Source organism: Pectinophora gossypiella, chromosome 2 (assembly GCF_024362695.1).
Source record: "Pectinophora gossypiella chromosome 2, ilPecGoss1.1, whole genome shotgun sequence".
In the NCBI taxonomy this organism is placed as follows: domain Eukaryota; kingdom Metazoa; phylum Arthropoda; class Insecta; order Lepidoptera; family Gelechiidae; genus Pectinophora; species Pectinophora gossypiella.
In genome coordinates, this window is record NC_065405.1 from 12,476,218 (window position 1) to 12,502,021 (window position 25,804).

Sequence of the window (25,804 nt, forward strand, 5' to 3'; positions counted from 1 at the left end):
AGAAGAAAATGTTAGCTCTGCGTTGTTTTTTGGTTGTTTGGTGTAGTAGAAATGGTAGAAACGAGTCAAGGTGTAGCAACCCTGTAATAAAAAAAAAACTAATCTATCAATTTTGAAAAATCACGGGCTTGACATTTGCCGGATTTGCCTGTAAATGTATTTAGTTTAGGTGTATTATTTACACTCTTGAAAGTGTTTTTTAGAAACCAATACATAAAAAGTTAGAAGGAAAACATGTCGAATGCTGTGCCAGTAATAACAATTCAGTGTGATTGGAACGATGTTGTGAAGTAAGACCATTTATCAGTAAAGTAATAATGCTTTTATCTATCGGCGGTTTTCGTTGCAGACTTGTAGTTACTACAAAAAGTATTTCAAAATCTACCTACCTTTGTACTAAAAATATTTAATACTTACAGGTTGCCTAAAGAAGAAGGATGGATATCTTCTAAATATTATAATGAAAGCAGTGTACACGACAAGTTTAGAACTTCTGTGAACTCTGCTGATGGAAAAATTAAAATCGATTTTCCGGATTCCTATCAGTATATATCTCATTCTAATTTGAATCTTGTTATAAAACATGTACCCTCCGGTTTGAAGGTAGCTTTTATAGCACCTACTAAAGCACATAAAGTTCATGATAAAGCAGTGTTATCAGTCAATACAGCTGAAAATGCTTTAGCAGTCTCATCTTGTGAAGGAGACAAGCTCCTAGTGTGGGATAGTAGAACTAGTAAGTATTTTACTTTTATATATATATATATATATATAAGCATTTTTTAGTTAGGTATACCTATTTTTATTTTATTTGTCTCAATTTTCAGGTGAAGTGCAACTGGACTTGAAAGGTCATGGGGGACCAGTGTATAAATGCAAATTCTTCCCATCAGGCATTGTAATTATCTCGGCCGGAGCTGATGGCTCTTGCAGAATCTGGTCTGCAGAGTCCGGGATTAATCCTGTCACCCTCAAAGGACATAAAATGTCCATAGCTGACATTAGTATTATTGAAAAGGGAAGAAATATTATATCTGTGAGCAAGTATGTATACCATAATACATTTCTTATTGTTTTTATCAATGGATGATTCCTGTAGACACCATCTAATTTTATTTTAAGTTATACAAATTAAAAGGAAATATAAAAGGAATGGGTGGGTAATCACAAATTTAATTATTTTAAACAGAAAAGAATTCTCTCAAAATATTTCAATTGACCAATACACCAACAAAATTAAGTTGACAGCACATGTCAAACGGGTTGTATACTAACTAGATGCTTATAGGTATGATTCTGGGTTATCCATTTTTTCACTCATTCAAAATTAACAGCATCTTCCTATCAACTGTCCCTTTCCTTTTTGGAAGATAAGAAAGTGACAGGTAAAACTTAAAAAAAAAACATAAAATGGCCATGATAGAAGTGATACAAGTCATAAAATCTTGACCACAAAACTTGTAATTTTTTATAGGAAATGTCTTCATTATGAAATACTTTAATTGCATTATATTCTTGCTGTTTCATAACAGGGATGGTTCAGCAAAGCTGTGGGATGTGGGTGAATCAAGGTGCTTGGATAACATCTTAGAAGGTCACGGCCCCATAAATTGTTGTGCTATAGCAACAACTAAAGATGTGGTTCAAGTGGAAAATGAGAGAGAGGTGAGAGCTTATTTTGTACATTATTATTTTTTTAAAACATCATTAAAAAGCTGATGCCTCTTTAACCATTTTAATATCTGATGCTATAGCTCTTGCGAATTTTGTAATATTATTTTTATGTGTTGGAAGGATGTGTGCAATAAAGGTAACATGCTACTGTCTGTTGTTTCTTTTTCCCATAACAAGACTTAAGAAATAGACCCTTTTGAAAGTCTTATAAGCAATGTCCTATAAGTAGTCAGTCATGTTATTGTGTTATGCTTCTTCAACAATGCCTTCCGTAACATTTGTTCCTGAATATTAATTATTATTTTTTTCTACCTTCTAGGTAGGCACAAGCAACAAGCTGCTAGTGGTGGGCTGTGAGAGTGGTGAGGTGATATGCACTCATGTCGCCAAGAGAGAAGAGTTGTTTAGAAAGCAAGTGGACTCTCCCTGCAATGCTTGCATTGTTGTGGGGAACAATATCATTGTTGGCTGCAGTGATGGCAAGGTAATTTAATTTTAATGGGTCTTACAACATTTTGCATAGACTACAACACAACCTCACCTTATTTATGTTCTAATTTCAAAATATAATTATTTTAACATATTATCTGGGGGCACGGCAGTGCTCCCGCCAAGACGAGCAAAGCGAAGCGCAAGGGCAGGCACTACCTACCTTTTCTCGAAATGTTTCGCCGATTTTTTGAACCCTCATATCTTTATTTCCAGATTATACAACTAAACCTCGCTAATGGTACGGAGACACGACGTTGGTGCGAGTCGGCGAACCCGGTTCTGAGCACGATAACATTGCCAAACCAGATGTTTGCAGTGGGCAGGCAAGATGGGACCTGTACAATTATTTCCCTACAAGAAGCACATAAAAGCATCAGAGTACAACTCACTGGGTCTGACTGTGACGGCATAAGAGACATCTCATTCAATGGGAAATGGATCCTCACAGCATGCCGAGACTCATTCATAAGGAAGTATGACTTCAACCAAATTGTTGTTCACTATAAGTGATATAAATTAAAACTGTGATTAGATTTAAGAAGCATTTAATCATAAGGTAAATTTTTAATACATCGAATTTTAAATCACACTGTTTTAATCAAGCAACACTCATAGTACCCAGCATGACCTAACATCTTGCTGTATTGTTCGGACAAAGTTTTCTAGCGCGTTTTGAAAACTTTTTACAATTACACTTCACACAGTACTCAGTAGACACGATCTAGAAATAAAATTGTAATTTAGATCATTCTGAACCATCTGCTAACGATACATATAGCTGTATTCAAATATCACACTTCAAAGCGAAACAAAAACAAAACGGTAACATTTTCATATTATATAATTATATAACTCCCATATGCCACTCTCTAAACACCAAACAACAGACAAAATAAATAAAACCAAAAAGTATACCAATCTATGTAGCCACAAACTTAGCTCGTCTATCATATTGATAGTATCAAATATAGATTCTTGTATACAGGGCCCGTTATGAGCCTTGTCACCGTCTTCCGTCTTAAAAATAAACAAAATATCATTTAGAAACTAAAAATCAAAATTCGGAAAAAAAGACGAGTTTAGCAACTACCAAAACAAATTACTTATACAGTTTTCAAACTCAATTTGTTATAGAGATCAACCTAAAGATAAATTAATATTATGTATAGGTAAATTAGTATTAGATATACTTTTGCGGCCCAGATTTCCAGCCACAAAGGGCTTTGGGCCTTAAGACTATACAGTTAAATTATACGTTTTTGACATTTACAAATCACCATACCTTAGGATTAAATGTGATGGTGTAGCTGCCCAAAACCTCTGAAGTACGCTTATTTAATTTTCTCCACAGAATTGCGTCTTTGTCAATGTTTCGCTTTAATTTTATCCACTCTTTTATCCCTCTGTTTTTGTCAGTTTCAAATATATTGTTCATTTCTGGAACAATCATAATTTATAATTAAATTATTATTAATTTTTACTATTATTTTTTTATTGATAAGGATCTTGGTCTTGAAATAATAGGTCAATAGATGTTTGTGAACTGTGGAATTAATTGCTTGAATGAGTAATTAAACTTACCAGTTTCTTGTTTCAAAGACAAAATTTTCTTGCATGTTGTATCAATCCAGTTGTTCCATTGTTGTAAATTGATGAGGGTATTCTCTAAGTCCCGGCACCATTTGCGAAGTTCAGTTTGTGCCACGACTTGTTCTGAAAAACCACACATATTCTCTCTATTCTATGGCTTTAACGAAATTGGCTAGACCCTGATTTTTAGGGAATGTCAGACCACCAGAAATCAATATCATCACAAATGGAATATTTTTGCAAATATTCAGACATACGAAAGTTAGTATAAGAAATAGTTCCAATCGGATATTTGAAAAAAAGGATAGTTTTGAGGTGATAACTTAAAAACTTTGTAATTATAATATATGTAGTATAAACTATAATTATGTATTGTTTACTAACTTTTCGATGTAGAAACTGCATAGATAGAATCATCGCTTGGATTGTAGGTTACCCAGGCAGGCGCTGTTTGAGGGTGCACTTCTGTAGAAGAAATATAAAAATTTGCCTAGCAGTTTCACGATTGATTACCATTCTTCTAAAATACACCAATAATAATAATACAGTAGGTGTAAGTGTGCTGAAATTGAAAGACATACTTACTGTAATCAAATTTAGGTTTGGTGTTGTACGAAAGTCTCATTTTTTGCTTTATAGCTTCTAACATGACATTCCTATCGTCGTCTGTGTCGTAGTCTCCTTTCCCGTCTTCTTTAAAATGTTCATTTACATCAGGTTTGGATTTGAAATCTAAATCTTTAGATGACTCCAATCCCTTCGATGAATCTATGTTTCTTGTTTTACCTGATTCAGGTTCAAAACCTTTACGTTTGCTAGAATATAATCCATCGTCATCCGATGTATCCGTTGGTGTCAAGGTTCGGTCGTTATCGTCTCCCAGTTTATTCAGTCGGTCTATAATTTTAACGTACTGTTCAGTCTCGCTTGAGGTTTTATCATTGTCAGAGTTGGCTTTCCCTGTTAGTACTAAGTTTGAAGCTTTTTCATCACTTTCAATAATGAGACCTAGCGACGTGACGGATTTGCTTACACTTGCAGTAGTCTGTAGTTTTGGTTTCAGCACATCAGAGGGCCAAGACTCGTCTGCTTCATCTATATGCAACAAATTAGTTATAATATGACATTTTATGGCGTAACGTGCTACAGAGAAATAAAGTATAAACGACTTACATAATAAAGCTGCGTTTGGTGGAGCAAAGACTATATTAGATTTGCGATTCGGTGATAAGATTCCTGAATATGGTTTCGCGCTATAAAAACAAAACATTGAATTTAGTTTAAAGTCAAGAAATGAATTATAATATTATAGTGCACAATAACGACATACTCCTCTGTTATAACTCGTCGTCCGAAGTCTGAAAAGGAATAAACTGGTTAATTGAGCAATATTATTTTTACATCTTGTTAGGACTACGGAATTTAAATTAATCATCAGTGCATTCAGGGATAAAAAGGACAGAAACAAAATGAAAGTAAAAATAGGTTTTCACAATATACAATTTCATCAAATGTGATACTTTCTTGTAACCAAGTAAAAGCACAAATAACAAAAATAATAAAAATACAAAAATATCATTACCCATATCTACTTTAGAAAATTTAACGGTTTTGTCTTCAGCGAGTGGGTCTTCAGATACTACCACAAACACTTCACTCACGTTTAGACTTGCTTCATTGAGCAGTGCATTTAATAGGCTTTTGATTTCACCTTCAGTTCCCTTCAGCTCTAAGGTACTAAATTTAGCATTCGTCGAGACTTTTTCTTCTTCATTATTGTTGTATTCATCGCCTTTTTTATCGTATTCATCTGTCGTTTCTTCTTGGGTTGATTCCGACGTAGGGATTTCGTATCGACCGACTGTGTTATGTATTGTTGTAGTTTTGTCAGTGCTGTGTTCTGAGCCGGAACCTTCGTGGTCCTCGTCTGGTCTCTCAGCGGCGGAGTCTCCGGTGTCGTATATACTTTCGTCGAGATCCGCGACTATTGCCTGAGATCTCCCACCTTCGGGGCTCCCGGTGTTATCAGTGTTTGTGTCCTGGTCCGAAGTTTGGGTGCATAATTGCTGAAATTTTTTATTGTATAAGTTGATGTGTGTATGACCATTGCTATTATTATTTTTAAATATAATAGGCTCGCGTTTGACCACAATCTCACCTGATGTTAAGTGACGATGTGGTCTAGGGTGGATCACGCTTACCTAGCAAATTCACTCCTTGAAGTGCTGTCTTGAGACTCCTAGATTATAACGAGTTGGAAAAACAGACGACGGTAGACAGTTCCAGACCTTTGCAGTACGCATCAAAAAGGAAGAGGCAAAACTACTACTTAGTGCGGATTGGTGGTATATCCACAACATAATGATGAAATGCCTGTCGACGCCTAGTTGTCCGTAGATGGAATGGAGTGGGTGGAATTAACTCGTGAAGTTCCTGCGCACACTCACCGAAGTATATCCTATAAAAGACCGACAGACAAGCTACCCTTCGTATGTGTTTTAAACTTTGGAGTCGCGTCTTCACTAACGAGTCGTTGTCTATGAGCTTTATTGCTCGTCGCTCCACCGAGTCGAGAGCAGCCAATTGAGAGCTGGCTGAGCCCTGCCAAAGGTGACAACAGTACTCCATACAGGAACAAACTTGAGCTGTGTACAGATCGATCAACTGCTCTGATGTAAAGTATCGTCTGACTTTAGAAAAGATGCCTAATTTTTTGGCTGCAGTTTTTGCTATCGACTCGATGTAGCGGTCGAAGTCACACGATTCACAAGATTCTCGCTGAGAACACCAACATCCCTGGTGCTTGCTCGTGCATTGGACATGTATTTCTCCGTCACTGTGCTATCGTCTGCATACCCAAAGATACCGAACATAATCAGCAGATCATTGATATGAAGCAGGAAGAGAGTGGCGGAGAGAATACATTCCACTACATTGATAGTGTTACTTACCACCACTTTATCTACTATTGTATCGAGCACATCCAAAGCTGGTCCTTCTTCCTCTTCCAAATCTAGAAATTTTAATCGTTCTTTACTATTACTGTTAGTATCTAGTTAGGCATATTACATATGTTAATTATTATATCTAATCCTAAAGATATGCCAATACTAAGTAACTACCAATATTTTATTTTGGTTTAATCTTTTGTTGGAAACGATGGCGCGATGATCTCGACGGTTATCGAAAAGACTGGATAGAGCTCGCACAGAACCGGGATACTTGGAAGAATATGGGGGAGGCCTTTGCTCAGCAGTGGGATCATATAGGCTAATAATAATAATAATAATCTTTTGTTTTGGTTTCATACAAGACCATTAACCCGATCCCAGGCGTTACGTGGGAGGACATCTTCTGGAGACTTCCTGCTTTCCTACAATAAGGCAATTCCTGTTCGGCGCGTCCTTGCCGCGGGTGTTGCATACATTCACACATCACACATATATTTAGTAGGACAGAGTGAGATGGTGGCTGAGGTCGGACAGGGACCCAGACCTACGGGGTATAACGTACAACCCTTGCCCAGGAATATGGGTGAAGACGCCAACGGTTGCAGAGGCGGAGATGGAAGCCATCGGTACGGCAATGCAGGACGAAAAGGGCAAGTCACAGGGATTGTTACCTGAAACCTAACAGTGGGCAGTAACTGTTAGTACTATTCAGAGGCGGAGGACAGGAGTGCTACTACGGCTTTGACTACTCTGGGAGCCATCTCACTCGCGTCAGACAGAAGGCAAGAGGAAAACCACTGCCCTATTTTTCCCTAAAAAGTACCATAGAAAATGCTACGCCGACAAGAGCGTGGCTCTTAAATTAGTGATGAGGTATTACTAGCGCGAGTTTTTGTTATTTATGTGTTACTAAAAAGAAAAAAAGCTTAAAAAATTAAACCTGCATGTCCCTCAAAACGCATCAGTATATATTTCTCTATGAGCGTCACCAAGTTTCCTTCTTTACCCTGTTTATTTTCCTTGTGCTTTTTGGCTAAAAAGAAAAAAAAATAGTTAAAAAAAATACTTAAAAGTAACCCTACATTATTTAGTAAACGTTTATACTTACCTCTTAGATCATCTTCCAACAGTTTGTAGTACGCGTCGTCTAAAATGCCAGCTATCCAAATCGCTACCTAAAATATCAAATTATTTCGGTATTCTTATTCTATCGATATCCGTAGAAAAAAATCGATACGTGTATGTGTGTATCGGTTGGTCTAAAGAAAGCTCGGTGAGGTGTGGGTAATTAGTTCATCTTGCGATGGATGTACAATCAAAGAGCAAAAATTCGGTCACTGAGCCTAGCGAATTATGTGTAAACAATGGTGAAATTATGAACCATTACTTGTCATAATTATAAAATTTGTTTTTGGTGTATTACAGAAAGGACATGTAACCAGTGCAACTATTTAATTTATTACGTACTTTGCTAGAAACTGATTGGACTTTTGCAGCTTGTCGTATCTATGACTACCCCAATTGGGATATTGTCGTGAGCTTATGTTATGTTATCTGTAGAAAATCGACTAAGGATCACGCACCTCCTTCAGTTTAACGCCAATACGAAAAGAGTGCCCAAAAACTGTTTTACTCACCTTACTAGACATTTCTTTTAAAATTACTGTATCGTTGATATAGTCGACGCATAAAGTCCTTTCATTCGAAATTATTTTATTTATCTCGATTGCAACTACGTTAGATAAAACTTCCATCCTGTAATCGTAGAGTGCTTATGTACTCGAAATGCAAATACCCATTTATTGTACACATTATTACAAACTGCTCTACAAAAAAAAATACATCGATGCAACAGGACATTACTTCATTCATAAAATTGGCACCAAAAATTGGCACATAGTAAGAATGACCACCCACGTTAATTTAAAAAAAAAAAATCTTACTCATTAGTTAAAGAAATGTTCATAGGCTTGATCAATTTCTTGGCTAGTTTTTGAGCGAATATTGCAGAGAATTTCTTCATTTCAAACGTTTCTTGCGCTTCTCTTTGCGCGTGTCTGTGGGCTCGATATATCATTTTATCCTCCCTGAAATAATATGTTTTGGTTATTTGGGTTATATATGGGTTATTCGTTCGTGTAAGCATTTTTAGTAGGTACTTACCCACTAGAACAACGAGGATACTTAACACGTTGACAGTCTAGTGATCCATATACGGGTCATGATGGACTAGTTCCATACGTCCGTGACCCATACATGGGTCACTAAGAAACGACCAGGTACGCACTAAGGGCGGGTGCTCTACTTGGATCTCGGGTAACTTAGCAAAGGTTGAAGTAATATGCGAGACTTACAAGGAAATCAAAACATTTTGTATGGGGACTGTCAATGTGTTAAAACAAGTGTAATATCAGCCAGAGGAAAAGACCACGGAAAGGGTAGTTCTTCGAACACCAGATGTCAGTATTATTACCGTGAACGCGAAAATATCCTAAAATATTTTGTCTTTTTGCAAATATCCGGATAGAATTATTGTATCTCCGTAAGTCCTAACTGGATATAAAAGTCTCACTGGACTAAAGCCCAAAGATTCCAGGATATTTTTGCGTTAACGGTAATAAGATTAACCACCGATGTTCGAAGATCTATCCAAAGGAAAGGTCAACAGTAAGTGAAGCTCATTTGGGAGTAGGTATATTCCATACATACATAAACTCTATGCAACAGGTAGGTAGGGTACATTTCACTTATTCGAATATCGATTGAGGTTTTATCCCTGCTTGCTGATTAGATTTTTAGGTATGATGAATGTATAAAATAAAATAAATATTAAACTTACTTCTTCGACCCCGTTAAACATTTCGGTTTTCGTTTAAAACAATTGATTGCGTCTGGTATTCTTGCTATGGGTCTTTGATTCATAACGTGTTGTTTCAATCTATCTAGCTGGAAATGTTATATGGGCGTATTATAGCGAGAATTTGATTGAAGTATTTACAAATACTTATTTTCTATTAGTTTCAGTGTTGAACAAAATTTGGGTGAAGCATCGAAACTCAGTATCATTTGAAACTATCCTAGCTTTTATTGGAAAGGTACCTAAGTTCCAACTGGATATTCGCAAAAACAAAATTATATCCTAAAATCCTTTTTTTTTGGTGACAGGAATGATTTTGACTTTCGGTGCTCTGAAATTCACCCACTTCCGGAATCCTGAAGGATCAAAAACGGAACTCGGAGCGATTTTGAATTTGGATTTTGAATTTCAAAAGTACTGTAAATTTCACACATGTGAGCGAGTAGTCAAGTACCTATGCTTTTACTTTTCACTAATTACTACTAGTCTAATAAAATAAATAATACCATACACACCATAAATGCAGGCAGTGCACCATTTTTACTTCTCCAAGTTTCGATGCAGTGCCGTTTCGACGGTTCCGCTAGCTCTGCTATTCTCAACGGACATTTTCGAGGCTTTCTAGCTTTAGAAATAGAGCTGGCTGTACCGGGACGGGAGAAGATGTTCTTGGACAGAGGAGAATAGGTCCCGTTGGATATCATCCTCTTATATGGTGAACATGATCGCGGGGAGCATGCGCAGTTCTCAGGTCTGATAGGTCTTTGAAAACGTTGTTTACAAATAGGACTGTAAAAGGAACGTGAAAAGAATAAATAGTCAAAAACAATGAACGAAAATGTATTAGGTATCTGTTACAGCTTGCTGAGTTGGGTGCGGTTATTATGGCAGGAGATGAGGAGACAACTAACGGTGGCGGCGAAATATATTTAACTAAAATGGAAATTAACTACCGTATACGATTAGATTTCCTCTTATCTTCGTCTTCGTCGATAAGGTCTATGGTATTTTGTTGCCGATTGCAAACTGTTTTTCTTTCTCTAAGTTTGGCGCCGCTGATCACGGCTTGTTCGACGGAGAGATCCACCCATTGGCTAACATAGCCCTGTTTCTCTGGTGGCTTACATTTAGGGACTAATCCATGATTGTTATCATCTTTGGCTGCGATAATTTCAATTTCTGCTGACAAAAATAAATTATTTTTTTAATGGCATCCTTATGATCACGATAACTTAATGAGCCATAGGCAAGCCATAGGCCTCATTCTTTTAAGGAGAAAATGCTTTTATTCTAAAGCGCTGTGAATTTTTTTAATAATTCTACTTGCTTCCCATTACTCGATTTACATGAGCAAGAAGATGTATGAAAGAAGTGACTGTTCTATACTGTAGAATCAGCACGTAGGTATTTAAAATATTTCACACATATTTTTGTTCATACCTGATAATAACGATGTCTCATCCATATTTTACAGAAAGTAAAAAGTACAATAATTTGCAAAAAAAAATCTAATTTCTAGTTATTTTCATGTTGACGGAAATTTTGGCAATGTGACAGTGACAATCATTTTGTCATTTGATCTTTTTCTGCGATCTATCTGCCCCTGAAACGGACAAAAAGTTTATAAAAATAAATTGGACAACGTTAAAATGCAAGGCTTTCTTATCGAGGGTTGAAAGGCAAATGGGTTTAAGCGACATTTTGGGCGAAATTGACTTATATATATATTCGGAATCAGCGATTTTTTCCGCGTCGACTGATCTTGGTTTCAGATCAATCGAAGCTACTTTTTGGCGCTTCAACCAATTAGCACTTTGGGTACATTTTTAAAAACCCGTGTTTTAACCGACAAAAAAATGCACAAAATTCTGGGCGGGTGGCATATCAGTCGTATTCCGGGATATGAGTCGGTCACATAAGCTGTTATGTCTTTTCATTTTCATGATTCGAAGTCTGTTAAAGCGTTTTCCCTGACAGTGTTTTGTTATAGATAAGTCGGTTAAATCATTTGTCCTTAGACGAAACGAAAATAGATTTGGCGCTTAAATCATTTTGCTATAATCCAGATTTTATAAATATTGTCGCTTCAACCGTTTTGCCTTCGACAGTTTAAAAGTAAAATTGGCACTTGAACTGTTTTGCCTTTACCGAAAATATTCATAGAATTTGACTTCAGCTATTTATGCTACATTTTTTTAAATTTTTTGTCGTATAAAACAACTATCATTTTCTTTTGAAAGGACTTAAAACGTTTTTCCAAAACAAAAAAGAAATAATGTTAACATTTCAGTCATCGCAATTTTGTATGAAACCTTGTGCCCGCATCACTTCAACATATCAAAATAAGTATGGGCAGGTCCTGGTTGGGCGATTCACACAGCTAAAAATTACGATTGGGAAGACCGGGAGTGTGCGTGTCATCATGTCACCCAAGCCGTATCCGTTGATGGTGACTTCTATTTGTGTCTATCCCAAGTCGTTGTTGTGGTAGACTTTGACGTGGCTAGCGGAACCGAACTTCGAATTGAAGATCTGGTCACATGGCATACAATCAAGCTGGCCAGCCGAGTTTACCGTGTAATTGTAGGAAGGTTTCCGTTGAGTTTTCCGTATTAGGCGTCTTGGACTAAGATTTTCGAGGACTATATCACGCGCTATTCCAGGTTCAGACACACTCATCCCAACTATCAGTTGGCATGTTGAAAGCCACATGGTTGCGCTTGAGTACGTCTTTGTACCGCAGGTATTGTCCACCTTGTTTACAGTTCCTTCTAGACACCTCGAAATAGAAAACCTTTCTGTCATCCATTCGCATGACGTGACCGCACCATCGTAGGTGATGTTTTATGATGAGAGCTTCTATTCCGAATATGCCAGAACGACGTAATACTTCTGTTATTGGAAAACCATCTTGCCGCTTTATGCGAAGGATGGACCTTAGACATTTAAAGTGTTACGTATCAAGTACGCCGCTGAGACTTTGTACACTAATATTTTAAGTTTTCCAAAGGCTGCCACCGCACCTGTTATCCGGGCTGGCAACTCCGATGACTTTGGAGTCATTTCATATTTGAGAAACCAAATATTTTAATTTTGAAATTTCCTCCAGCTCAGCGCCCTTTAAAGCAACATTGGAAGAAGCTACATCCCCGGAGCATCCTCTGGATGGTTATTTTAAAAGGGTTTTGCACAAAACTATAAATATTCTGGTGTGTGACTTAATTGAATCGGCCATTCCTCGGCAAGTTTGGTTAACTGACGCATAGATGTGAGACGTGAGAGATCAAAAATAATCTTATTCATTTTAGCCTTAATTTCAATTAAGCTATAAATAACAATTCCACAGAGTATCCCACTTATGCGTGATACAGAAGCGATATATAAAGAAAATAGACTAGGAACCATGGCTCCATGTGTTATGACATAGCCTTGTTTCGCGCCGTAGGTAACGACGAATAGCTCTGAAAAGTTACTTCTAAATCAAACTGTCGTCATCATGTCGTCATGATATTGTCGTATCAGGATAAGTCATAACTTTTCAGGACAATCTGTTTTCTTTAGAGCAATCCACAAGCCGCGTGAAGCCTCACGCAGCACATAACAAAGGCCGATGTTGTTCAAGCCTTTTGGCCTGAATCTATTTAATAACAAAACCGTACCCCCATATCTCTGTCCGGACAAAATCATCATTGGGTTTCCGGAAGTACCTTTTCTGCATCATGGGATAGAATAACGTTAAGGCTAAAATTTAATATCGATCGCCATCGACTCGCAAAGAGGAAGAAGGCTAAAATCATTCCAGCAGCTGACTCCCATATCTTCAGGATGAGTTTGTATAACCAGTTATTAATGTGTAGGCATATTATACAGTTCAGATGGTATTTTTGATGTGTTGGTATTTGTCATCCTTCTTAGCGCGGTAAGAAGTTCTTCAAAGGTCGGGGGTGCCGCTAGATCTTAAGCGAAACCCCCGACCTTGTTGTAACAAACTCGACCGATATGTTGTAACAAACAAGTCACTGGTATTACTATTGGGATTTAAGACATCGTTAAAATGTGTCCAAAGCGCTGCTAATAAGTCTTTCTGATCAGTGAGGCGTTGGGTCTTTTCCTTGTTGTAGATTTAAACTCTCTTCAAAGTTTGTGGCCGAAAACAGTCTTGAAGCTGTCGAAAATCTACCGGAACTGAATTGATAGGAATCAGCATAGAGCTGAATTTCACAAGCTTATTCCACCTGGCATTTGTTTTTGAGACATATGGTGACAGAAAAGCCCGCCTGTAGTTCCCCACGAGCTGATTTTCACGTTAGAACCATCGCACCAATCTTAGTTTTGCGGTCTGGTTTACCAACCAATAACTTCGGTAGAGCAGAGCACAGCTATAAAAATGCTCGGCAAAGGAACACCATCTATTTATTATTATTATCATCTATATTATCTCATCGACAGATGTGTCTGCTGCGATGTCCGACGTATCTCGGCTTTAAAAGCATGATCGAGTTCTGTTATTGTTTGTCAACTTCGACGGTATCTTATGGGCAGCTCGAAGTGGAGGTCTTAGGCGCAAATGTAACAGAAATTTTGATCAAAGAAGTCGCTGATCTATCCACCCCTGGCCGCCTCTTAATATGAGAGCAATCAGTACTTCACTGCAGTCTGTCCTAGTACCGCGTACCATCTAGTAGGAGCCAGTACTTGGAACTTGCATCCAGCCACGTGGTCTTAAATTTTTCAGTAAATCGGAAACAGGTTGTGATAGTGAGATTAAACTCAGCACAGAGTATAAGCATATTAAGACTTTTTCAAAGCTATTTGTTTCTTTTATTGCCCGCATTCAGTTGGTGACAGTCATCTGTCATCCGCCATCATACGCGGTTTACCATATACTTAAAAAGTCGAATTAAGCATGTGTAACAATCTTTATGGTTATATTCTAGATCCTATTTCTTAATGAAATCGATTTACTCATTATATCCGCCGTGATTTTTCCTAATATTGTAAGGTACAAATGCCTTGCCCGACTAAAATCTCTCCCAGGAAAAACGGCTTATGGACCGACTTTATTTCCGATCTTACTAATATTTGGATTTCATACAATTGAAATTAGTAGCGGATGGTCACTTAAGATATTTTCCTTCCCTGTCATATAACCTTTTATGGAGGTTAAGCTGATTTGCCTCTAGTCTTCTTTTTTTAAGAAGTCGTTTAACTCATTTAGCTTTAGTCAAACTAATAAGTGAGAGGTCTCTTAAAGCATTTTGCTTTTAGCCAATATTTGGCTCTAGTGGATATCAACCGTTTTTCCTTCAACTGTAATTTAGTTCAATTGAGGCATTTTGTATTAAGCGACTTCTAAAATCTATAACTGATGTGTTTTTCGAACCAAATAAATACAGAATTGTGCAACGTTTAATTTAAAATAATTCTTAGCATTTTGAACACTTTTGATTCAGTAGTTTTTTTTTATATGATTTTTTTTCGAAAAAATAAAACTTTAAATGGCTCTCCTGTAAAGTTCACAAAATGTCGCTTAAACCCATTTGCCTTTCAACCCTCGTTATATTTTGTAGGTATCCATTGTACCTATTTATACCTATTTTACGAGATTTGAAACACAGATAGTTTACGATAATTAAACTAACTGTAGCATATTTCGGCACCATATAAACGGTATAAACAAATTGTTTACAACGACAGCAAGTTTTGTTTACTTTACATATTTAAATATTCGCGCCATTCACTCGCCTTTTGTAATCATTCATTCATTCTCTGCTATTATATTTTTGTATTTTTGCTTTGTTATCTCTCTCCTTCGATCATAGGTATACTATATATAGGTCTTTCTCTGTCATTTATGTCATTGACTTGACAGATTTCATTCGTTCATATCAAATGTCAAAAGAATTAGAACGAAATACGTCAGACATGGCTGTATGGGCATAGTTCCCTTTGCCTTACCCTTCGGGGAAAACCAAACCAAAAAAAAAAAAAGAATTAGAACGGGAGTAGACGATTGTATTGTTTTGCGTATTATTTCGCCGCAAATAGGATTGTGTTATAATTTGTGAATTGGAATTTTGCGACGTTTTGAATTAAATATCACTAATCGTGGCATTTAATTTGTTTCCGTAGAATTAATGGTGTATTTTGAAGTAAAGGATCTTAATTGCAGCATTTATTGTGAATTTTCTATTAACTGCGTGATTTGTAAACAAACAAAGGAATTGTTTTGCTGAGAAGCAAAATGTGGGCTCATTTAGAACGGGGAAGTTCGCCGGTGGACTGGTGCGAGTCAAATTATTCTATTTCACCAGTGATTGCCGAATTCGTTAACACGGTGAGTGTTTTTAATTTCGTAAGTTTTGTGCAACGATCTGGGTTAATTTGTTTGAGTTACAAAACTGTATATGAAAAGCTTTGTGACGCCATGAGTGTGTTGTGGATCTTGTGAGTAAAGCATTTTATATTTTTTCTCAGGTCAGTAATATATTGTTCTTCCTGTTTCCACCGGTGCTCATCCACCTGTTCCAAGAGTACTCGCGGTTTGTGAACCCGGCCATTAACGTGGTGTGGGTGTTGCTGATGGTTGTTGGACTCAGCTCTGCTTACTTCCATGCTACTCTCAGCTTAGTTGGTAAGTGTGTTTTATGAAAAGTTCTCGTAGTTTTCTAATTAGAATCAACTACCAAACTTACTGTGATATTAGTTTAAACTATTCTATAGTCCCCCCCCCCCCCTAAATAAGCTTTTATAAATTCTCATTTATCTATACAAAATAGATAAGTAGTAGAAGAGAGTAGGTCTCTAGCTGGACAATACATAATCATGGTAGGTTAGGTACCTGTTGGAATTTAATTTATAATTTAATTTATTTTATAATAGATAATTCCATAAGAAATAAAAAAATAACAACTTTAACTGTATGTGCATAAGTAGGTACTTAATTAAATTGTATCTTCATTATATAAAATTTTATAACAATATTTCCTCATTCTTTACACAGCTGATAAATGCAAACCAAATTGTTTGCTTAGTGTCACTTCTAGGACAACAATATAACAATAGATGAAATTAAAAATTTTCCTTTGCCATTGGTGAGGATGAGATTGCAATTGTCTGAGATAAAATGTGAACAATCAGTGGATCCATGCATCTGAAGCATGTACAATAGGCTAGTTTCCAACTAGTCAAATCTGTTACATTTTACTAAACGTCAAAAGAAGAAATTATTATTGAATTTGTATGAAAAAGCAACATGTGATATCATAGAAAAACGTGATAAAATATCGGACTTATTATTACGTTTTTCTTGATTAAAATTCATAAATAAGTTAAATAGAAAAAAGAAAATGTTTTTCGTCAGTTTTAAATCTGTCTTTATTTAGTAATCAGAATATCATAATTTATTATTGACCTAGTAAACTACTCAATTAGATATAGCATGCTGCTAAACAATAGTGTACCAATGTCTACTTAGATATGATATGATTCCTACCCACCTACCTACCTAGATATATGAGACATAGGTACCTATCATAATTTATTACAAAGAATCATTGCTTCCTCTATGCTATTTAGTCATTGTTTTGTATGCTATTGATGTTTCTTCCAGGTCAGTTACTGGATGAGCTAGCAATACTATGGGTCTTTATGGCTTCCTTCGTTATGTTCTTCCCAAAGCGACACTTCCCGAAATTCTTGGGAGGAAATAGGTAAGTTTGTGTTATTTACTTTCCAATTAGTAGGTAAGAATGTAGGTGTGAGAGAAAATGTAAGTAGGTGGTACCTACCTATAAATCATGTCAAGTGTCTACTTAAACTGAAACATCATTAGTAACTACTACTGGGAACTGAATCCCCTTCCAATGACTAGAAAGAGTATGAATCAAAAACAACAAGTAGGTAACACAAATAATTCACTACAATTTAATCTAGTTACTAGTTAGTGGGCTCTGTCTTCCGCATTTAGATTCTAACACGGTCCATTATGCGTAAATCTACAGTAACATAAATAATACAATACAATCGGAATACAGTTGGAATACCGGTCATAATAACATGAAAATAAACATCTCTTATTGTTCAAAATTATGCTTAGATCGCAAAACATGTTAACACAAAGAAAAAACTCTTTTATGATCGCGTGTAACCTTGACGTACTACCGACGGCTTGATAATGATTTCTTAGCTTGAATTACACTGGGTTAGTCATGCCACGGTAGCTAACAAATGGGTGCTGATTTTACTAATTAATATTGCTAACAGGCTCCTTGATTGAGTTTTCAATAGTTTATTGCGGGCTAATTTATACACACACACACACACACACACACACACACACAACAAGCCTGTAGAGGCAAAGTAAATCTGAGGTTGGTAGCAGTGGCTCCCTAGCAAAATATTTAGATGGTGCGAGATTTCAAAATACAGTTTTGTCGATTAGTTTACGGCCGCCGAAATATACTTAATTAAATCTGTTAAAAATGTCGTTTACGTCCCCACCCATTAAATGTATGAGTTTTATGTGGCCGCTGAGAGGTATAATTCACAGGGCAGGTGTGCCCAATCCAGTTACTCCCCTGTAGATCCGGGGTTGTCAGCCAAGCTGGTCCTGTCTTGGTTGATTTTAGACCCCCTATTGTGAAACTACGTACTACCTACCGTAAGTAGCCGTGGTAGCCCAGTTGGTAGATCGCTTGCCTCTCACTTTGCGGTCGCAGGTTCCAATCCCAGCACAGGCCTAAACCAATGTATGTCGAATTAATTTTGTATGTTTGGATCATAAATGATTATCACGTGTTCAACGATGAAGGAGAACGTCGTGAGGAAACCCACATTCCCGAGAAATGCATTTTCGGAGGCGTGTCCCCTAACCTGTATTGGGCTGGTTTTCCCTTCGCGGGTTGGAAGGTCAGACAGGCAGTCGCTTCTGTAAAAAATCGGTCCTGTCAAATCTTCAGGTTAGGTTAGCGGACTTTCGTGTTCTTGGATTGGGCATTAGCATCATATTATATTATATAAATTATAATATATGTCTATTCTAAGACATACTTATAAGAGTTTTATGGCAGAAGTTTTGTCTGCTAACAGCTTGTAGCTCTGTCAACGCTAATAGAAGGAATAGGCATAAACGTACTCTCTCCTACATCTACGCACTGAGATGGTCATTTATTTACACAAACTTGACAAGATAAGAAAGGGCGTGACTTTATCAGTTCACTACACAAATTATTCCGACGAGGACAAGCGAACTAAATAATAATATCTGTACACATTATTATTGGAAACGTGTTGTTTACTCAGAGCATGCCGAATTCGTCCTCGTTAGCTGATAAGCAATTGTAACTAAAACGAAACTTAATAAACTTTTGAACGGATTCATTATTCACACATAGATACCTCGGACGTTGAAAGTGATATCGACATTAATCTGCCCATCCCGATAGGGATCAAGGGGGTGGTGTGAGTTGTGTATGTCTGTCCTTTAATGATTTAGGACTCTGTCTAGTCCTTTAGAATTGTGTACGTGTCAGTTTATGTGTTCGTACGTAGTGTAAAAGTATTAGCTTTATCACGAATTACTATTATTTTTCATTGCATGTTTATTGCGAACGGACGCATTTCATGAATTCAGCAAATAATAAAACTAAGTAACTGCTTATTAATTATAGCTTTACCTAAGTTTTATCAACTCGTAACAGTACTAATAGGTATTTTGAACTGAATAAAATATAGGTACATAATACCTACATTGCATTGGCGCGCTATTAGGATAGGTACCTATTATAAGGCCGTCCTTTTTTTTTTTTTTTTTTTTTTTTTTTTTTTTTTTTTTTTGACGTGACTTATTGTAGATTTGCCGCAGATGGCATTAACTACTTGGCCGGACAAATGGGGAGCGCTGAAGGCTCTCACCCGGTACAACGTTTAAGACAACAGGCCTGAGGGTGCCCAGTTGGGCGCGAACCTCGGCTCAGGGCGTCGTCTGAGAGGAAAAATATTTGAAAGAATTAATCGACCCTAGTGGGTCGATAGCGATAAGCGCTGAATGAGGGAAATCGTCGACCACGCCGGCGGGGTCGGTATCGGGGTCCTGAAGTGTTTGGTGTCGCGAGCTGATTGGCTGCCTCTATGGCTAGAGTAATCGGGTCGTCGGGATCGTATATTACGTCCTTCGGACGCCGATACTTTTCAGTACCGTCCCTAAGCGGGATGTATTCGGAAGCCGCAACTACCAGGGGATTTGGGTGGTGCGGAGCAGAATCGAAAAAACGTTTGGAAGCTAATTTGAGCCATTGGGCAATGGTTGGCAGACCTAGGTCAATGTGCAGATTTTCATTGCGAAGGAACCACGGAGCTCCCGTGGCTTTCCGCATGAAACGATTTTGTATTACCTGTAGACGGTGGATTTGAGAGGGACTCGCATGAGCGAAAACTACCCCTGCATAGGTCATGATCGGACGGATGCAAGTCGTGTAGATTTTCACCTTATTCCTAAGGGACAATTTACTTCGCTTGTTAAGAAGACAGTGAAGACGGCCCATTACAAACGCGGCGCGATCGCGCACACGTTTGATATGGGCCTTGAAAGTAAGACGTCTATCTAAGACTACGCCGAGATATTTGACTTGCTCCTCCCAAGGGATCGGCTTGCCAAACATCTTAATGATTTTAAGTTGACGGCGTGACCGTGGCGTGTTATAATAGCCCTTTGAAAAGTACACCGCTGCACTTTTCTCCGGGTTTACCTCGATTCTCCATTTGCGAAACCACTTGCCCAAGGCATTGGCCGCGCGTTGGAGGATTCCGGTCATCATAACTCGACCACGGCACGAAGAATAGATGGCTGTATCATCCGCAAATAAAGCTAATTCGGTATTAGGGGATTTGGGAATGTCACTAGTATACAATGAAAATAGTAAAGGGGAGAGGACGGAGCCTTGTGGGACTCCGGCATGTATCGGGTGCGGTGACGAGAGCGTCCCTTCTACGCGGTAGCGAAAGGTTCGATTTGAGAGGAAGTCTCGTATGATGTGCACGAGACGGTCTGGCACTCCCAGTGAATAAAGCTTGTAGATCAAGCCGTTGTGCCAGACTTTGTCGAACGCTTTCGCCACATCGAAGAAGAGCGCTCCCGTAGCGACAGGTTTTTTTAAGTTTAATCTACTGGAGATATGTTCAACAATACGGTGCACTTGTTGAACGCAGGAGTGTTTGGTTCTAAAACCAAACTGCTCTGGTGGAATAAGACTATTGGATTCGGCGTAGTCCCGTAATCTAGCAAATATGAGCCGCTCATAAATCTTCCCCATGGTATTGAGGAGACTTATAGGGCGGTAACTGGAAGGTATAAGGCCGTCCGTCACGCATACACCAGTATACTATACTTAATTCGATAATTATCAAACAGATATTGAAGTAAATCATACCACAGCAGGGCTACGAGGTTCTTCCTTTCCCTTTAACGAATTTACCTTCACACGAGTAGGTACTTTACTTAAAAGGTGAGATGAAATCGATTGAATTGGTTGGCGCTACCTGGCAGGTACCTACTGGGGTGTCTATTATGAAAGGGAAGATAGAAGGATAGAGAGGAAGGGGAAGACCAAGAAGAGCTTACATGGAACAAATAAAAGAGAAGGCGAAAGATGTGTCTTTTAGGGTAGTTAACGAATTGGCCTTGGATACACAATAATGGAGAATGCTACACCGACAAGAGCGTGGCTGTTAAATTAATGATAATTTTTATTACAGGAGGGTGTTAGCGTATTACGCCAGCATATTCTCGGTGGTGTCTACCGGTTTCCTGGTGATGCATCCGGCGGCTAACGCCTTCGCCCTGATGACTCTGGTCTTCCCCGCTATTGGATACATGTGGCGAGAACTTGTAAGGTTCGTATATTTAGATAGCATTTTTGTAATCTTTTGGTGGTTTGGTTTTTGGCCGAAAAACTACACCCAGATTTTCATTACGCAGAAAACGTTTCCCCGCTCTTTTGTGTACCAATATCGCTTTTGGCATGTCATATTTTATTTGGCTGCAAAGTCCATCTTTAATTCCTTGCTTTTTACGTTGTCTTCTTTACTGTATACCTCCTTCACATGCATGGCAAACAACAAACGTGTTTGTTTGCCAGTAATCGGTGTTGACGTCGTGTACAATCCGGAATATGTACTAAACACGATCGCCAATCCCGGGGATGTCAATGTTTGTGTTGGGTAATAGGCTACTTAACAACCTAGTCAAATGAGATACTTTGAAAAACGAAAATTTTCTTTGGAGTTTGTATGGAAATACCGTCCTGTGACGTCATCAATAAAAGCGGTCAATCGTCGCACTCATTGTTACTTAATTCATATATAAAATTCGATAATAAGTTGTAAAGTAAACTGTGATTGATTTTTGATCATCTTAGACCGGCTTTTATTTCTAGATTGGCATTTCGTACCCAGTCAAATACCCTAGTGTTTGACACGTGTTTAGTGTTGGTGGCAAACACCAAGCGTGTGGAGACCGCTTTGTATAGTAAAGTAGTACTTATACATATTATATTTTGTCGTCTTACAGAGTTAAATGCGCTCGAGTCTACCGTTTGGGACTTCGTTGTGTGGCTGTATGCTTTCTGGCTATGTTCTGCTGGATTATGGACCGTCTGTTCTGCGACGCGTGGCTCTCCATTGACTTCCCATACATGCACGGAGTTTGGCACATCCTTATATTCATAGCTGCCTACACCGCAGTCGTGCTCTTCGCATTTTTCAACGTCTCAGACGAACGGCCGGAACAGAAACCCCAACTGAAATACTGGCCAAAGAACGACTTCGAGCTCGGAATACCCTATATTACGTTCAAACATCCCTACAAGTCAGATAAGAATCTAGCTATTTAATTTATTTATTTATGTTACGTATTTATTTTAAGTTAGATATTAGGGTGTTTTGGAATAGAGTTTGCTTATAAAGTACAATGAATCATTACATTTTGAGGCAGTCAAAATAACAAAAGTGAATAAACGCGATACCAAAAAGTAGTTGTTTATGTTTTGTTTTTATAAATACTCATGAGTTCATGAGTCGCAAAGAGTTTCTTACGGACTGTTTTATTTGAAACTTTAATTCTGAGCTGATTTAATTATATTTCGAGAATTGAGATTGTTTTGATAATGTGCAACTCATTTCAATTTACGAGCTTGAAGTAATTGATTCTAGTGCCAATCTGTGATGTTATAGCGTATGTTTATGTAGACATGTTTACCATGATGTGCAATGATTTCAGTTTTAACTAATTAAAGATGTTTTAACGTTTTCTACGAATTTTATAGTTACTAATTGGACTTGTAAATTTATAATTGCTGTATTTTGTGACAAAATTGTATTTATGTCAATTAAAAACCTTTATCTGTTTAATTACATTTTATAGAAAATAATTATGCTTTTAAAGCATTTACGTATTAAATGTTTGTGATGTTTGATATATATCTGAGATATTTTTATAGTAGTAAGTTTTAGATTTTAGTCAGGTGGTTGATAAATATGGTTTAGATACCTATAATGGTTCAGCTTCATGTTAAAGTAGCATTAATTTACAATTAATCTTTGTCCTGTACAAAGATCTTGTCTTGTCATACATTTTGTCAAAGGTCAAAGATAAATTATGGATTTCTGATTACTAAATAAAGACAGGTCTAAAGTTAGTCTGAAGGTGACAAAAAACGTTTTCTTTTTTCTATTTAACATATTTTAATAAAGAAAAATGTAGTAAGAAGCGTGACATTTTTCACGTTTTTCTATGATGTCACAGGTTGCTTTTTCATACAAATTCCATAGGTAGTAATTTCGTATTTTGACGTTTAGTAAAAAGTAAGTAATTTGACTAGTTCTAACTACCCTATTAGGTGTAAAAGGCAAGTATGGTGGTTGTGTGCATAATGTTAGATAAGTTTGAAAGTAATAATTATATTATTGTTGTTATAAACATATTAGTAATATTGCAGCTCAATTTGTGAGGTATTTTTATTTATTATAGGTAAAGGAAAATGGGCAAAAATCTAAGCATGATGGTGATACTGAAATGCCCATCCCCTTTTTTCAGAACCACTTTAGTAGCTTTTGTGTTTTGATACAAAAATGTTAAAAAGTTTGTGTGCCAATTAAAATTCCATTCGATTGTAGTAATTTTGAACAGTATGTTATAAATATTAAAGATCTTCAGTGAATATGATTATGTTATGTACTAAGATTAAATGTGATCTGGTAAATGCAGTTATGATACCTAAATTCATATGCTTTGGTAGCTTCTTTACATGTATTTTGCCATTTGTGGACATGACAATTTTATTATTGAAATATAATAAAAATACATTAAAACTTCATTCAATATTTTATTAAAACACTCCTTTATCATATGATAAAATTCACGAAAAATTAATTTTAAGAATATAAAAATTTAAATGCACTCGTGGAATGATACTGTCAACAAGCAAGGTTACTTGGAATAACTGTCAATAGAATATAATATTTCTTCACATCAAAAATATGAAACGTCATATCTATAATATTTGAGATTATAAAAAACTTGGCAATACAAATCAGTCTGAGTCTGAAGAAACATTGTGGTGGTGGTTGTTAGGATGAAGGCTTGATGGGTCAAACCTCTTTTTTGGGTATGTGGACCCTCCACGGTACACCACATGGTTCTTCTCAGTCTCCAATATCTTCACCTCATGAAGCAACTGTGGCTTTTCCATTACTTTCTGCAGCTGATCCCAAATGAACACAGCTAGGTTCTCTGTAGTGCTTACCTAGAAAAAAATAATTACATAATATAAATGGCAGTTCTAAAACTAATTGCATTAATTGTTTATGGTAACAAAATACAGTGGTTAATGATCATTTGATAGTTATTTAACTGTTTAAGTAATAACTTAATTATATAATTGATACTTCCTTAGCAAGTTGCATAAGAGTTATGAAATTAAAGCAAGTTGTAAAGTACTTCTATTTTACTTATGATTATGAAGTAATAAGACAGAAGAGATTCTTACCACAGCTTTGAAATATGGCACATCTTGGTCCAAATTTTTATGGTCAAGGGGGTCCATGATGGCTTGTTGCATATACTCTTTCAGGGTATGAACATTCATTACCATTCCAGTATGCTGGTCTACTGGCCCCTTTACCGTCACTAGAACTGATAAAAAACTTTAAAAGTTAAAAACACAGTAGGTTGTTCTGAGTCCAAGTCTTTCATTATCTGCGTTTTTTCATTCAGTGCTTACCATTATTGACTCTCTAGGGTCGATTAATTCTTTCAAATATGATCGACCTGAAGTGGGCACCATCAGGCCTGTTGTCTTAAATATTTTACCGGGGGGAGCCCTTAGCCCCTCCTCAAAAAAAGAAAACCTAAATGTTACAAAATCCATGATACATACCAACATAATTATGCCCATGTCCATTGGGATTGTTACATTTTCCATACAGTTTTTTATTGGCTTCCTCACTCAAGAATGGGCTGTAAAAAACATTAAACTATAAGTCAATAAAACTCATTAAAAGATTAATTACTTATACCCTTTTAAAGTTTAACAATCTAATATTAACATAAGTGTAACATAAACACAAAAAATGTGTAGAAGTTTGATTGAGGCCAATATAATTTAAGGTCAGAAACCTGTCCAATATTAAAAAAAATTACAATGTTTTAATATAACAAAATTGCTGTGGTCTACGTAAAGTACCTATAAGGTGACGCTTACTTAATTTAGGCCATTGATTTTTGTAATTTGATACGCTTGATGTGAAGACTTATATTACTTACCTGTGCAGTCTATGACATGAACTGAACGTTTCTCTTCTAGTAATGGATACAATAGGAAGATTCGACATTTTGATAATAATACTTTTGAAAAGGTTTCTTAAAACCACGTTGTCAAAACACCTGTTTTGTTATTTATATTTATTTTATCAGCCGGTCTGCCGCGATTCGTTAATTGAAACAAATGACAACTGACAACTAAGTACGGTGCAGTGAGTGAGTGAATGGGACTGACGTACGAAATGACAGATCAAATGTCATTGACATTTTGTCCTTTGCCTTTGACCGCAAGTTTGACCGTGGAAAGTGAATGAGTGAATAACAAAGGTGAATAATAATTGAGTGATTTGCCAAAGACAAAACGGAAATGCCTTCCGAGTTCAGCAAATTAAAATTAATATTTTGTCTCGGTCTAACTATGGA

The 25,804-nt window shown here is 36.9% G+C and overlaps 4 protein-coding genes across 4 annotated transcripts; 2 read left to right on the forward strand and 2 right to left on the reverse strand.

The window, feature by feature from the left end:
* The first annotated feature begins 108 nt into the window (after positions 1-108).
* On the forward strand, positions 109-2,751 carry LOC126372933 (proteasomal ATPase-associated factor 1). The gene is made up of 6 exons (XM_050018839.1): positions 109-290; positions 420-736; positions 828-1,044; positions 1,533-1,665; positions 1,994-2,158; positions 2,380-2,751. The coding sequence occupies exons 1-6, from the start codon at positions 235-237 to the stop codon at positions 2,674-2,676; spliced, it is 1,185 nt and encodes a 394-aa protein (XP_049874796.1). The 5' UTR covers positions 109-234; the 3' UTR covers positions 2,677-2,751.
* A 30-nt stretch (positions 2,752-2,781) lies between these two features.
* LOC126372846 (uncharacterized) lies at positions 2,782-19,213 on the reverse strand. The gene is made up of 20 exons (XM_050018751.1): positions 18,964-19,213; positions 18,226-18,304; positions 11,005-11,167; positions 10,518-10,743; positions 10,080-10,353; positions 9,547-9,653; positions 8,651-8,794; positions 8,345-8,462; positions 7,816-7,882; positions 7,648-7,740; positions 6,708-6,769; positions 5,339-5,822; positions 5,087-5,114; positions 4,930-5,009; positions 4,342-4,851; positions 4,141-4,221; positions 3,748-3,879; positions 3,449-3,603; positions 3,082-3,183; positions 2,782-2,887 (listed from the first exon to the last, which is right to left on the reverse strand). The coding sequence occupies exons 3-20, from the start codon at positions 11,027-11,029 to the stop codon at positions 2,795-2,797; spliced, it is 2,781 nt and encodes a 926-aa protein (XP_049874708.1). The 5' UTR covers positions 11,030-11,167; positions 18,226-18,304; positions 18,964-19,213; the 3' UTR covers positions 2,782-2,794.
* LOC126372955 (alkaline ceramidase) lies at positions 15,539-23,936 on the forward strand. Its single transcript, XM_050018876.1, has 5 exons — positions 15,539-15,901; positions 16,042-16,198; positions 17,177-17,276; positions 21,319-21,456; positions 22,133-23,936. Exons 1-5 carry the CDS (start codon positions 15,809-15,811, stop codon positions 22,452-22,454), a joined length of 810 nt encoding a protein of 269 aa, XP_049874833.1. The 5' UTR covers positions 15,539-15,808; the 3' UTR covers positions 22,455-23,936.
* On the reverse strand, positions 23,933-25,769 carry LOC126372997 (6-pyruvoyl tetrahydrobiopterin synthase). The gene is made up of 4 exons (XM_050018938.1): positions 25,385-25,769; positions 24,999-25,078; positions 24,609-24,754; positions 23,933-24,365 (listed from the first exon to the last, which is right to left on the reverse strand). The coding sequence occupies exons 1-4, from the start codon at positions 25,450-25,452 to the stop codon at positions 24,153-24,155; spliced, it is 507 nt and encodes a 168-aa protein (XP_049874895.1). The 5' UTR covers positions 25,453-25,769; the 3' UTR covers positions 23,933-24,152.
* Between the last annotated feature and the right edge of the window lie 35 nt (positions 25,770-25,804).